Source organism: Cynocephalus volans, chromosome 4 (assembly GCF_027409185.1).
Source record: "Cynocephalus volans isolate mCynVol1 chromosome 4, mCynVol1.pri, whole genome shotgun sequence".
NCBI lineage: Eukaryota > Metazoa > Chordata > Mammalia > Dermoptera > Cynocephalidae > Cynocephalus > Cynocephalus volans.
This window is the reverse complement of record NC_084463.1, coordinates 78,862,826-78,876,134: the sequence shown is the minus strand read 5'-3', so window position 1 is coordinate 78,876,134 and position 13,309 is coordinate 78,862,826. Positions and strand designations below refer to the sequence as shown.

General features: G+C 45.4%; 1 protein-coding gene across 1 annotated transcript in view; it reads left to right on the top strand.

The window, feature by feature from the left end:
* The first annotated feature begins 247 nt into the window (after positions 1 to 247).
* The window catches only part of ENDOD1 (endonuclease domain containing 1), a 30,070-nt gene continuing 17,008 nt past the window's right edge, over positions 248 to 13,309 (top strand). Inside the window, exon 1 of the mRNA XM_063095577.1 lies at positions 248 to 583. Within this exon, the coding sequence (XP_062951647.1) occupies positions 284 to 583 (300 nt within the window). The 5' untranslated portion in view covers positions 248 to 283. The remainder of the gene's footprint in view (positions 584 to 13,309) is intronic.

Here is a 13,309-nt window from a genome sequence, read left to right as displayed (position 1 = left end):
CAGCGCGCATCAGGGTGGACTGCTGAGCCCAGGCGGCGCGGCGGCAGGTGACCTGCGTCTCGAGACCCGGTACAGCCCCGGGGACGTTGCCCGCGTCCCTGAGCCCTGGCCCAGGGCCTTCGCAGCCATCTTCAGGGAGGAAGGGAGGGAGGCGCGGCCTCCCGACGCCGACCCGCCCCCGCCGCCGGGGCCGCCCAGCCCGGCTCGGCGCCTGGATTCCGACTTCCCCGCCCAGCCGCAGAGCCCGCGCCGCGGCCGCCCCGCCGCGCTCGCAGAGGCCGCCATGGGCACCCCGCGCTGGCTCGCGCTGGGCAGCCTCCTCGCCCTGGCCGCGCTGCTGGAGGGCCGGCTGCTGGGCGAGGGGGAAGCCGGCTTCGGCGAGTGTGACAAGTTCTTCTACGCCGAGACGCCGCCTGCGGGGCTGGCGGCCGATGCGCACGTGAAGATCTGTCAGCGCTCCGAGGGCGCCGAACGCTTCGCCACCCTGTACAGCCTTCGGGACCGCATCCCCGTGTACTCGGCGTTTCGCGCGCCGCGCCCCGCGCCCGGCGGCACCGAACAGCGCTGGCTGGTGGAGCCGCAGGTAAGCGAGGTGGTTCCCGAGCCAGGCCGCTGGGCTTGCTTCCAAGGGGCGCTTTGCAGCCACCTCGAGGGGCAGGGCCGGGAAAAACAGTTCCCACGCCTTCGGCGCCTTGGGCCAGAAACCCGTGTTTCGGATCCACCCCGGTGTGCCCCTGGAGTTACAGCCTGCCTTGCCCCCTGCAACTGGAAGAGCTTGGCCATCTGCGAGCCTTCACTTAAGCCGCAGGGGCGGGAGGTCCCCTGTGGGAGGTAGTTTTGCCTACGTTTCTGCGCAGACATCTGCAGCGTCTCATTCGTTTCCTGAATAGTGAGGAGCGTGAGACAGGGATCCAGGAGATCATTCAGGTCCGCGGAAAGCCTAAGCTGGGCGCTCAAATGCCTGGGTGCACGTCATTGCCACAACGTTCATTTGGGGGTGGGTGGTCAGGCATTTTCATCCCCATTTTATAGAAGAGGAGACCAAGGTTCGGCGGGGGGTGGGGGGTGGGGTAAAAAGACTTGTGGAAGACCACCCATCAGGTAAGATGGGGGAGGTCTATTTGGCTAGAAATTCACTGCCTTTTTACTAGGGAAAGCTTCCCTTCTGCAGAGCTCATCCTACCCTGGAAATCTTTCCCTTCCACACACGGCAGCGGGTAATTCGATCTGAACTTGTGTTGAGTTAGGACAATATAAAATAAAGGCACAGATTTTTAGAAATGCAATGGGATAGTTACAAATAGGGAAACATCCACTACCTCCAACTGGTGGGAAGGACAAACCAGTTTTTCATGACTCTTCATATGCATATTATCAGACCACTCTCTTGGTGTTCTGTCCCTTCTGACCAAACACTTCAAGAGGCCCTGCTGAACCCGCTGGCCCGCTCTTAACACATCCTGGCTCACTTCTGCTCAGTTGTCCTCCTCTCTACAACACCCTGCCAGGATCGATCCCCTTTGACCTCTCATCAGCCTCCTTGCCCTGCCCTGCCCTGCCCTGCCCTGCCCTGCCTTGCCTTGCTTTGCCTGCTGGAGGAGGAGCTGACCCACAGCCCTCAGGTTCCTAATGGTCACAGCTGCCCAGAACTGCACAGGTGAACAGGAGAATGGCTTTCAGGTGCTTCATTCAGAGCCCTTGGACTGTAATCTCATTCAGATGTTTCCAGCTCTGAGAACTTGGTCAGGTCTAAAGCAATCTGCACCCAGTTTTGTTTGCATCTCCACATCCTTCCATCTACTTCACATGTTGGTGTCAGGAACTCTGAGATCAGTCATGTGAAAAAGACTTTTTAAATTGTATACACTTAAGGTATATTTTAGTCTAAAATTAGTTTTCCCCCAACTGCACCCCTAGAGCTCGCAGTGTATCCTCCAGGTCCTCATCATGCATTGTGATTGTGGGTCTATGAAGAAAGCAGGTGACCTGGTCCTTTCTCCTTCAGGATCTCATGTATAGCCTGAGGAGACAGTGTATACATGTGAGGAAGACACAGGAATGCTAAACAAATTTCAGTTAAATTGAGAACACGTTTAGTAATGACCTGCTGTATGGCAGACATTTAGGATACCAAGAGAACTGAGTGTAGCTCTAGAATTCAAGGGCTCCCTGGTCTGCAGGTGGAGTTTGCTAGGTGGAGAGGCCGCATAGCATCTGATTAGAGCCATGCTGTGTGGGTTCAAATCCCAGTTCCTCTACTGACTAGCTGTAAACTTGGCAGGCTAACTTGGAGATAGGTGATTGTAAGGATTAAATGAGTTACTATATATAAAGTTCTCACAGAAGTGTCTGACCCATATGTAGTAGGTGTTGTTATGATATAAGTAAAAAAACATAATTTAATAAAGGTAAATAAAGTCATATTAGATTTAATTCATCTTTGAGGTGATAGGGGAAAGCCTTAGGGTCAGGATGACATTTGTGCCATGCCTTGAAAAATAAGCATTCAGAAGGGAGACGAGGAGGAGGACATTTCGAGCATCGGGAATATCACAAGTGAGGAATGCTCATCAGATTCAGGCATAGAGTACGTGGGGAGTGGCTGGAACAGGTAACCTAATACAGGTAAGTAGAGTACAGTCGATTCAAGTGCTCAGAATAAAGGGGAGTGATGGAAGGGAGGGATTAAGTAGGAAGGAGTTGTCAGGGAGGGCTTAAGGAGGCAGAGTCATTTATGTAGTTGTTGGAGTCATAGAGGAGCATGATTTGGCAGGGGTGAAGTGGAGAGAAGCAACTCACATGGGCAGTGGAGACCCTGGGTGGGGTAATGAGGAATGGGACTGGGGAATAAAGGGGGATGGGGAGGAAGGAAGGTAATAGTTCCAATGGCAGCTGAGAGGTGAGATGTGCAGTGGCTCTAAAACGTATGGGAGGCCAGCATTCTCACCCTGCTAGTGAGGTCAGGATGGTCATCATGGCTGAGCTGCAGGATACTTTTTCCTGCCAGATGGATGGGCTCCCCATGCCTCAGGTCAAGTAAGCCAGGAGCCAGAGTATCAAGTAAGCCAGAGAGGGAAGAGAAGGAGGTTTGGGATGCAGGCGGGCTCTAGAGGGCACTGCAGCAAACCTGACCCTCTGCTGCCTGTCCCTGAGGCCTGCCTGGCAGCCAATATCCCCATTGCAGAAAGACGCTCGGGGCTCAACGTGTACTTCTGGTCGCTTCCAAGCAGTTTGTAATGCTGAATTGCCTTGTGCCCACATCACCTTGTTGTGAGGTCAGCGTTACCAAGAGGCCCTGCAGACTGGGGTGGAGAGGGGAAGAGGCAGGAGACCAAAGAACTCAGCGCTTACCTCCAGTTATGAGTCAGACAGGGCTCAGCAATGCTGCGATTACCAAAGCCCATTCGGCAGCTTTTGAGGCCTCCTGCAATTTCCCTCTGAAAAAAGCTCCTAAATTGAAGATCACAGACATGTAATCACTCCTGTGCATAACACTTTTAAGGTGTTGGTTGCCCAGCACCTCCAGGACGAAGTTCACACTGCAAGATGCAGTTTACAAGGTCCTCCCTGACCTGGCTCCTGCTCCAGCTCCGGCCTGCTTCTCACCACGCCCCATACTCACATTTCATGTTCTAGCATCATCCAGCTGCCTGGAGCTCCTCTTGTAAACCATACTTTTTGTCACATCTGTTTCTGTGCTCACGCTAATTACCTTTGCCCCAAATGCCTTTCTATACTGCCCCCATTCCACCCGATCCACCTTCTGAGTTAGGTCCACCCTTTCAGTGCTCCTATAATTTCTCTATTTTTGTGCTTACCATATTGTTTTTTTTAACTACCTGCTATGTATCTGTCTCCCCATCCTGAGCCCTGAGGACCGAATCTTTCTCATTCTTGTGTTCCTAGTGCCTAGCACACAGAAAGCACTTGCTAAGTGTAGAACAAAATCATGAGATGTTAGGAGGATCAACCAGTGGGTTAGTTGTTCTGATGGAGTTTTCTTGTGGGGAAGCTTCCTGTTTCAGAAGCTTGCCCTGTAGGTGGCCAGCAACCACTGTTACAAACATGTTCCATATGCAGAGCTGGAACCTTCCTCTAAGGCCACCCCATCCGTCCTAGCTCTGGCCTTTGGAACTATCCCAGATGATTTGGATCTCTTCCCTGCCTAACAGCCCTTGAGTGTTGGATACAGGATCTCATGTCTACCCACATTAGAGGAATTTAAAAGGGACCGTCTGGGGGACAGAAGGAGAAATGTAAAAGGAAGTAGAAAAAACAGGGCTGTGTGGTTTTTATGTGGAATAGGATCATCTTTAAATTGAGAATGGAGAGAAGGCAAGAAAGATAAGAAAACATGTCTCCGTCTGCCATGATGGAGATTGTTTGGAGGGTTTCCAGTCAAGACTCCAGAAACCTGAGCACTCAGTTCTGGCTTAGTGCAGGGAGCTTCGAACTTTTTTGTCTTTCAACTCCTTTTCATTTAATGGAATAATTTTTGGATAAGGTACCAATGATGCCTTTTCAAAGTACATTGCCAATTCAGGACAAAAGCCAACATATAAAGCCCTTTCATTTTTTCTTTCTTTTCTTTCTTTTTTTAGGCCCTATCATTTTATAAACATGAACACTAGAAGAAACTGTCCTGTATTCAGTGACAATAGTATACAGTTATTTAATCTTACAAAAATACTGTGAGGTCGATATTATCCTCTTCATTGTAGAGACAAGGAAACTGGCTCAGAGAAGTTAATTGAGGTGCCCAAGAGCACACAGCTTAGATTGGAACTCAAGACTGATTTGATTGCTCCTAGTCCAGTGCTCTTTTGATACATCATGGAGATACTTTGACCTCATAGTGGGTCCACCGCATTAATGGTCTTAGGACTTTAATTCTTGTCTTTTATATAAGAATCCTAATTTCTTCTCCGTTTCCATTTCCCAACAATTGTAAGCAAATGGGAGCACATATTTGGATGCATAAATGTTGCTCAAGTGTCAGTGGGTTCCAGAGTGAAGGGAATATTCTGGTTAACTGCAAAAGCATTTTCCTAGAGGGCCCATTGAGGTCATCTTTCAAACCTTAGTAAATGCACATGAACAGTTGTCACAAGTTAGAATCTTGATTAAGTCCTTGATCTTTAATTTTCACCAGTGGCTTCTTGCTTAAACACTCTGAAACAGAAATGCTGTTTAATTTACTCTAACCTCAGTCCTCCTTTCACTGTGTCAGAGGACAAATATTTAGAAGACATTATACACTTAAATCACTGTATAAGGAATGCAGCAAACAGGAAAATTCTGATTCTTACTTCCTAGTTAAGAGATTTAATTCAGATCCCTGCTCTGCCATTTACAAGCTATGTGACCTTAAATTCTTCCAGTTCTATTTTTATGATCTGTTCATTAAAGGTAATAACAAGGTTTATGGAGTGGTTTTGACAAATAAACAAGGCAACACATGTAAGCAGGGAGCATAGCACCTGGAATAGGGTAAGCTCTTAGTAAACAGTAATATGTATGCTTTATTAAGGTCTTACTCTAATAGGTGCTGGGCATTCACAAATACACACACTAATGGAATGTTGGATTAGATAGGTGACTCCGACTATTCTGTAAATCTCTCTTAGTATGTAAAGCATCTATCTGTGTGTTTTCTCAATGCTTGGAATATGTCCCACATTCATATAATAGACGCTTAGAAAAGACATGGTGAGAGACTGAATAAATGGAAGATTGAACGAATGGATGGATGGATGGAACTAGGTGATCAAAGAAAACCAAGCAGGTACCAGAGATACCTCCACCCCTCTGTCTTGAGCAACGAAGGGTGTGTTGTCACAAAATAGTGAGTAACGACATTCCAATCTATTGTGTCGAGCATGGGTAAGGATGGGAAGTGCCTGACTCAAGGGAATGGTTCTGAAGTCAGTCACTCACAATTTCTTCCTTACGTGGTGCAGACAGAAAAAGCAGGAGCCACACATGTTATCCTTCATTGCATCCTCATTTCTCTTTTTCTGGCTTTTTCCTTATCTTTGAAGTCAGTGTTTCCATTTGTTTCACAGGTCGTTCTCAGGAGCAAGTCGAGGTACTTGCCCTATATTAGCAGTCAGGGACATTTTGTCCTAAAACAGTCCAGTGGTGACAGCTCTCTACACTGTTCTTTCGGTTCAGACTTAAATTTGGACAATCCTGGAAAGGAACTATTGTTTATTGATTCCTTACTATGTACATAGGTCTTCACAATCTAACTCATCTCATCTATATAGCAACTCTATGTATTATGATTCATGTTTTATAGTTTAGGAAACTGATATTCAGGGTGGTTAAGTAATTTATCTAAGGTCACACAGCTGCTAGATGGCAAAGCCCGGACTGGGGCTTATAGCTGCCCAACTCCAAAGCTCTTAGCTGTCTTTCCACTTTATTATGCTGCTTTCCAATTAAAACGCCAGTGTTTTCTCTCTAGAATCCAAAGTGGCTGAGTAGATTTGTTATTTTAATTTTACTGAATCATTCCAGTTCTTTGGCTGTTAATGACTCTGCTACTAACACACCATTCTGAAAGTCCCGCTAATAGATTACTATTTTCTTAGTTATTAGCTCATAGTGATTGGATGGAGCTTTCCTTGGGTAATAAAGATTTCATCTTTTGGGTTTCAAATTTCTCTTTCTTTTAAACTGGCAGCTCTAAAAGTGAAATTTATTTCTAAGGAAATAAATTCTCCCACTTGCCAGTAGCTTTTGCTCCCAGTGACCTGGTCTTGCTCCTAGAATTGTTAGTCCACGAATGCTTTTTTTTTTTTTTTAGTTTCTTCAACATACGTATATCTCCTGAGTGGTTACTTTCTGCTTTAGTCCCATAGAACATGACATCTATCATAGCAATAATTCATTGCCTGCCAATATATCCATTTAGCCACTCAGAGAAGGGAGAAATAAAAAAGAAACTGACTCATAGGCTGAACCAAGAATAGAAGCTCCATTTAGTATTCCAGTTGTGCTTTTATTGACCCAGTGTCTGACAGAAGTGTGGCTCAACCAAAAGAGGTCAAGCTAAGGGCATTTTATATTTTTAATTAAAACTGAAAATATGGGTACATTTTATTTTGCAGAATAAACAAGATGGCTGAAATATTATTTGAAAATATAAATTAAATTACATGTTTTAGTTGACTTACACTGTAGTTTTCGGGATGATTGGTCTTGAGTTTGGATTAGCCTTCAGTTGGCAGGTCCCCTAATGCTTTAACAAAGCCCTGAGCCCTCTGTCGATTAATTCATGTAGTCAGCAAATACTTGCTGAGCATCTGCTATGTGTCAGGCACTCTACTAAGGCCTGGGAATAGAGCAGTGAAGCAAACAGACAACAGTCCCTCCTCTCATGGGGCTTGAAATCTAACAGAGGATACAGATAAACAAAATAAATAAAAGACATAGCAAATAAACAGTGGTAAGTGCTAAGGAGGAAAACAAAGCAAGGAAGGAGAGTATAGAATATTAGGGAAAGGTGAAATTTAAAAAGGGTTTTCAGGGAGGGTAGCACTGAGGAGGTGACTTTTGGGTTCAGACCTGAGGGAAGTGACAAAGCCAGTCAGTGCAGGGGGAGAACCTTCCAGGCTTGTGTTCGAGGAAGCACTAAGAGGCCAGTGTTGGCTAGAGAAAGATAAATGAGGCGAGTAGGAGGAGATGAGGTCAGAGAGGTGAGGAGGGAGAAAGCAGATCGTGTAGGTCCTTCTGGACTGTCTGTGCAGAATTTGGTTTTTACCCCGTGCGAGTGGAAAGCCATTGTGCAGGGTTCTGAGTGGAAGGTTTTGACATGATCTGATTTACATTTTAATAGGATCGTTTTGGCTTTGGCATTGAGAACAGACTTATGGCATTAAGGGCAGAAGCAGAGAGACTAGTTAGGAGGTTCCAAGAGATAATGGTGGCTTGGACCAATGTGGTGGCTGTGTGGGTGGCAAAGTAAGAGATGCTCATGGTAAAAAAATTTTTTGAATATTTCTGAAGTGTATAAGAAAAGATCCCGCTTCTCACAGATAACCTCACAGGTTAGCCTCATTGGGTGCTTACCACATAGCTGGTTCTTTTCTGTGGTGACAGTATAGTTCTGGATACATTTTGAAGAAAGATCTAAGAGTCTGCGGGGTGACAGAAAGGCAGGAGTCACAGATGACTTCAGAGGTTTGGGCCTGAACAACCAGAAGAATGCTGTGGGTAAGGCGAGGATACAAAAGGAGGGGTGGTTTGGGGTCATATCAAGAACTTTCTTTTTTTCATAGGAGTGGGAATATAGTAGCGATTACCAGAGGCTGTGGAGTGGGGGATGCAGGCAGCTGTTGTTCCGTGGGTGTAAAGTTTCCATTACACCAGATGAATAAGTCCTGGAGATCTGCTGCACAACATAGTGCCTGTAGTTGACATCACTCTATTGTGCACTTCAAACTTTGTTGACGGTAGAGCTCATGTTAAGTGTTCTTAATGCACACACACAGACACCAAAAACAGAGGGACACAAGGACATTTTGAGAGGTGTTGGATACGCGCCTTCCCTCTGTTTGTGAAATGGCAGTGTTGGTTTTTATGAAATCTGCTTGCCATTATCCTAGTATTTATAACTAAGGGAAAGGATTGATCCAAAACAAATTTGTTGTTTAAATGGATCATGATGCATGATTGAACAAGGACTGTAGAAAGAAACGGCCACTGTTTATGCTTCTGAAAGATTGGGCATCCCCTATAGTCTCAGGACCCATGGGGACATGGGGAAGGGAAGGCCAAGTTTATGGAGCGTAACAAGTTTCTTCTCATTCTTGGATATCTCTATTGTATCTGGAGCCATGGTGCCCATCATAGCACTGGACACGTCTTCCTAGACATGGACTGTTTGGGAAGGTTGGTGACTTTACTTTCTGCACCTGGGGACAGACTTCACTCTGTAATCCTCACCACCTGTGCTCTGGGGCCCACGCTCCCATCGTTGCTTATCTAAGTCTCTGAAAAACAGTGGCCCAGCGGGTTGGCCCGTTCCACTGGTTCTCCTCCAGCTCCTCCACTCTGAAGCTGGAGAAATCCTCTCAAAACGTTAATCTTATTCTGTCCCCAGCGGCCTCTCCGGAAACTTTGTGGACTCGTCCTTTCTCTTCAGATAAAGACACAGCTCCTTATCGCGGTCTCCTGAGTCCTGCAGGGTCTGTCCCCCATCCCTCCCCAGCCTTATCTGGTGTCACCCACTTTTCCAGGCCTTTAGCTCTGGCCACTTTGGGTTCTTTTTGATTTTTTTTTTTTTTTTTTCATTTTAAAAATGTCCATGTTCTCTCCCATCATTGGACCTTTGTATCTGCTATTTTGTTTTAGTTTTTGCCTTCTGTGATATTCCGAACTAGGTCAACTGCCTGTAATACTCTCTAGGAGAAGCAAACACACCTTTTCTATGCTAGTGTGTTGCAATTATACATTTATTTGTGTGACTGAGAGCCGCCTGGCTAGACTCTAAGTTCCATGAAGGCAGAGCCCGGAGCTTCTGTTGCTCACTGTTGAATCCTCATCGTCTGACACAGAGGACAGCACACTTTTTCCGTAAAGGGCCAAATAGTAAAATTTTAGACTTTGTGGGCCAAACAGTCTCTGTTGCAACTGCTCAACTATGCTGTTTTGGCACAATCACAGCCACAGACAATACATAAATGAATGAGTATGGCTGTGTTCCAGGAAAACTTTCTTTATGAAAACAGTTGATAGGCTAGATTTGGCTCATGAGCTGTAGTTTGCCAACTCCTGGTCTAGCATAATGCCAGCGCTTATTATGGGATTAATAAATGTTGTTGAATGTTGAGCACTTAGCAAATATGGACTGAATAGTGGCAGTGAAATATAACAGCTGTGCAATGCTATTTGTATTATGACACAGCAGCTCTAGATCTAGACCTACAGACCATTTTCAACTAATCTTTTTATTGTGGTGGTGATGATGGTTGTTATTTATAATATTTAGGTTTTTTATGATTATAAAAGTAACGTGCTCATGGTAAAAAAATTTTTGAACATGTCAGAAATATATAAAGAAAAGATCCCACTTCTCACAGATAATCAATCTTCACAGTTGTGTGTGTGTGTGTGTGTGTGTGTGTGTGTGTGTGTGTGTACGTAGTATTCCAGAAATTTCCATTGCACTCAGGGATGCGTGTAGTGTTTTATACCCTTTATTCTAGTCAACAAAGTTCGGCACTCCTTTGGACTTGTGAGGCAACGTCTAACAAGCTTCTCAAACAACCGTCATACTCATGGAATGGGAAAGCGTAGGGATCCTTCTAACGGATGAGTTTGTACATAAATGTAAACAATTTATTTCATTCATCATTTTAATTTAGAAATAGAAGACTTGGGGACTTCAAATGCAAAGTCTACTTCATTACATTTTTCTTTCAAGTGTATATAATACATAACTCACAGCTGGCTTGAAGTCAGGCAACCTTTCTTCTTCCCGTGTTCCTGCACAGAGGAGGCATTATCCTTTTCTTCTTATAGAAGAGGAGGCAGAGGCCCAGGGAGTCACTGATCTGCCCAAAGTCACAAGGCCAGTAAATGGCAGAGCTGACAGATCTCTACATTTCTAATGTGGTGTTTTGGTACTAAACCCTACTGCCATACAGTCTCATGTTTTAGAGGACCTTGAAGAAGAGCTATATGTACAAAACCCAGGAGAAAAGGCCAAATAAATAGAAATTATGTTGCCTAAGGGTAGATTTATTACCCTCAGATAATATTTATTATATAGCACTGAGAAGCAGATGTTGTTTCTTTTGTACTTAAAAGGTGGTAAGCTTAAATAGCTTGAGGATTTAGGTTGTATGCAAATAAACCATTTCCTGATAGTGAGAGTTATTGTGTTATGGAAGAGTCTAAGGGCTGTCAAGTCCCCTTCTCTAATGAGCTTTAAAATGAAAGGTAAATTTTGTCTGTTGGCTTTGGAGAAAGGCTATCTGTTGTAGTTATAATCTTGTGTGGAGACAGGCTATGGACTTTCCTGGTTTTTGGACAAGGGTGACTCATAATGGAGTTGACAGTGGTATCTCGCAGGCTGCAGTTCCACGCCCAGGCTTGTTCCTGCTGTTGCTTTCACTGCTGTCAATATTGGGTAGCTTTCTGCTCCTCCATTCCTCCCACAGTCCAGTGCCTCAGGCTGATCATTAAAGAAAGAGGAAGCTAAGGAACTAGGAAGATTAGTGTGCATGCATGTGCATTTGTGTGTGTGTTTCCTCTCTGTTATCCTTACCATACATTTACACGGTAAATGTGATCACAGCCAATCAGAGACAAGAGTTCGTCATAAACTTGCTCTCTTCTTTATCAGGGAATTGGGATTTAAGAAGTAGGCATGGAATTACAGGGAGCTTCAGTGACAGAAACAAGCTCACCCTGTTTATTTGTTTGCTTGGTCATTTATTCATTCCTGGGCAGCAGCTCTAGACCCTTAGCATTGCAAAGGATTAATCATCAGGCATCCAGCTGCTGATCAACAACTTTAATCAGTGTTGTCATTATCATCAGCATCTAAACCATGTATTGAGATCTCAGCACTAAGCCAAGAAATAGGAGTCCAAGACATAGCCCTGGAATGAGACACAGTCCCTGCTCTCAGGAGTCTTATTGCTTAGGAAGGCAGATCACAATAAAGAAGTGGTTTACTTAGCTCTCTCTCACCAGACAGTTAGCCCCTAAGGGGTGAGGACTGCACATACAGAGCATTTAAGACAATAGGGTTCATAGACAAAGTTGGGTTGAGTCCCCGCTCTGCCATTTACTAGCTGTGTGACCTTGGAGATGTTACTGAATCTCATGCAGCTCAGTTCCCTGTCTGTGGCATGGGGCTAATAAGTTGTCCCCGTCCTGCAGAGGAGTTAGGAAGATTCATCAAGACCGTGTGTTTGTGCGAAAAGCAGTCTGCACTGTGCCTAAGCACGCAATGCATATACGCTGAGCGTGATGAATGAGTAAGTAACCTTTGCTCCCCAGACCATGCCTACTTCGGAGACAAGCAGGGTGTGTGTTACAACGCTCCTAGGTCTGACCCAGTGTTACTGTCGACATGCCCTTCATTTCTCACACTCCTGCTGTATCACTACCTTACCAGTGACTGCTCTCAGCTTTTTCTCTGGATTCAGCTGTTCTGCACTATTCTCTATGTTATTGTTGCCCAGTGATACTCTTTTGAAGAATTTGGTAGAAATTTCTTCTCTATATCCCCTGGGATGCCCCTCTGATCTGCTCCCAGACTACTGGGACCAAGTTAACATGTCTCTTCATTTGTTCCCCAATTTTAATCCTAGAGTCTAGAAGTTTCCATTGTCTGCAAGGTCCCTTTTCCTATTCCCTCAGAGGCACTGGTTCTAATAAGAATTCCTGATATTTCAGACTCATTGATGGATTAATCATAAACTTAAGGCTATTCTGGTGAAGGGCAGGACTGTTGTAAGGTATCACTGGTAGGTTCACAGGCACAGGAACTGAGATACAGGCCTCAAAAGAACCGGTGCTGGGAAATTTCTAGAAGCCAGATGGTCCCACAGAGTCTTCAGGGTCTTTTTTTCCACCCTCCTTCTGTCTTTTCTCTTTTAAATGGTTCTGCTCTCTCATGGGTCAGCCTGGCTGTCAACCCTAAACTCTATCTAGGAGTCTTCACTCCCTTCATCAACTGTTCTCAGTCTCTGAGTTTCTTAAATTGAAAACCCAAGAGAGCCACCTGGTTGGTTGGTGGCCAGGTTGGGTAGCCCTTGGTTGTGACTGGCACGGAGATGGGTAGGAGGGGGTCATGTGTAAGAAATGCTGTTCTTTCAGAAATAGTGTCAGAAATACTCAGTTATGAGTGTTCTTTCCCAGGACTGGGTGAGTTGGGACCTCAGGAAAGATTTCACTGAGGCTAACTCAACCAGGGTCCTTGCTGGAAACAGATAGAACTCTCAGAATAGTTTAACCAACAGAATTTAATGAAGAAACTATTCACAGAGAACTAAGGGAGCCAATAAAATATGGTAAAGCCCTAGGGACTAGTAATAGCAGGAAGGTGTGACCATCCCAGGTCACCGGTAGGAGCCTGGTGAGGGCTGTGTAGAGAAGCTCAGCCAGAGCCAGAATCATGGCGACCAGGCAGAAAGGGAGCAAGGGAGTGAGTAATCCCTTACCCCTCTTCCCACCTTCCCACTGATGGCTCCAGTCAGAATCCGGAGGGCTGTAGAGCACAGGTGATGTGGTCCCTAGAAGTGAGCCTCGTGGGACATAGAGCAGGGCAGACAAGAGTGGAGAACAG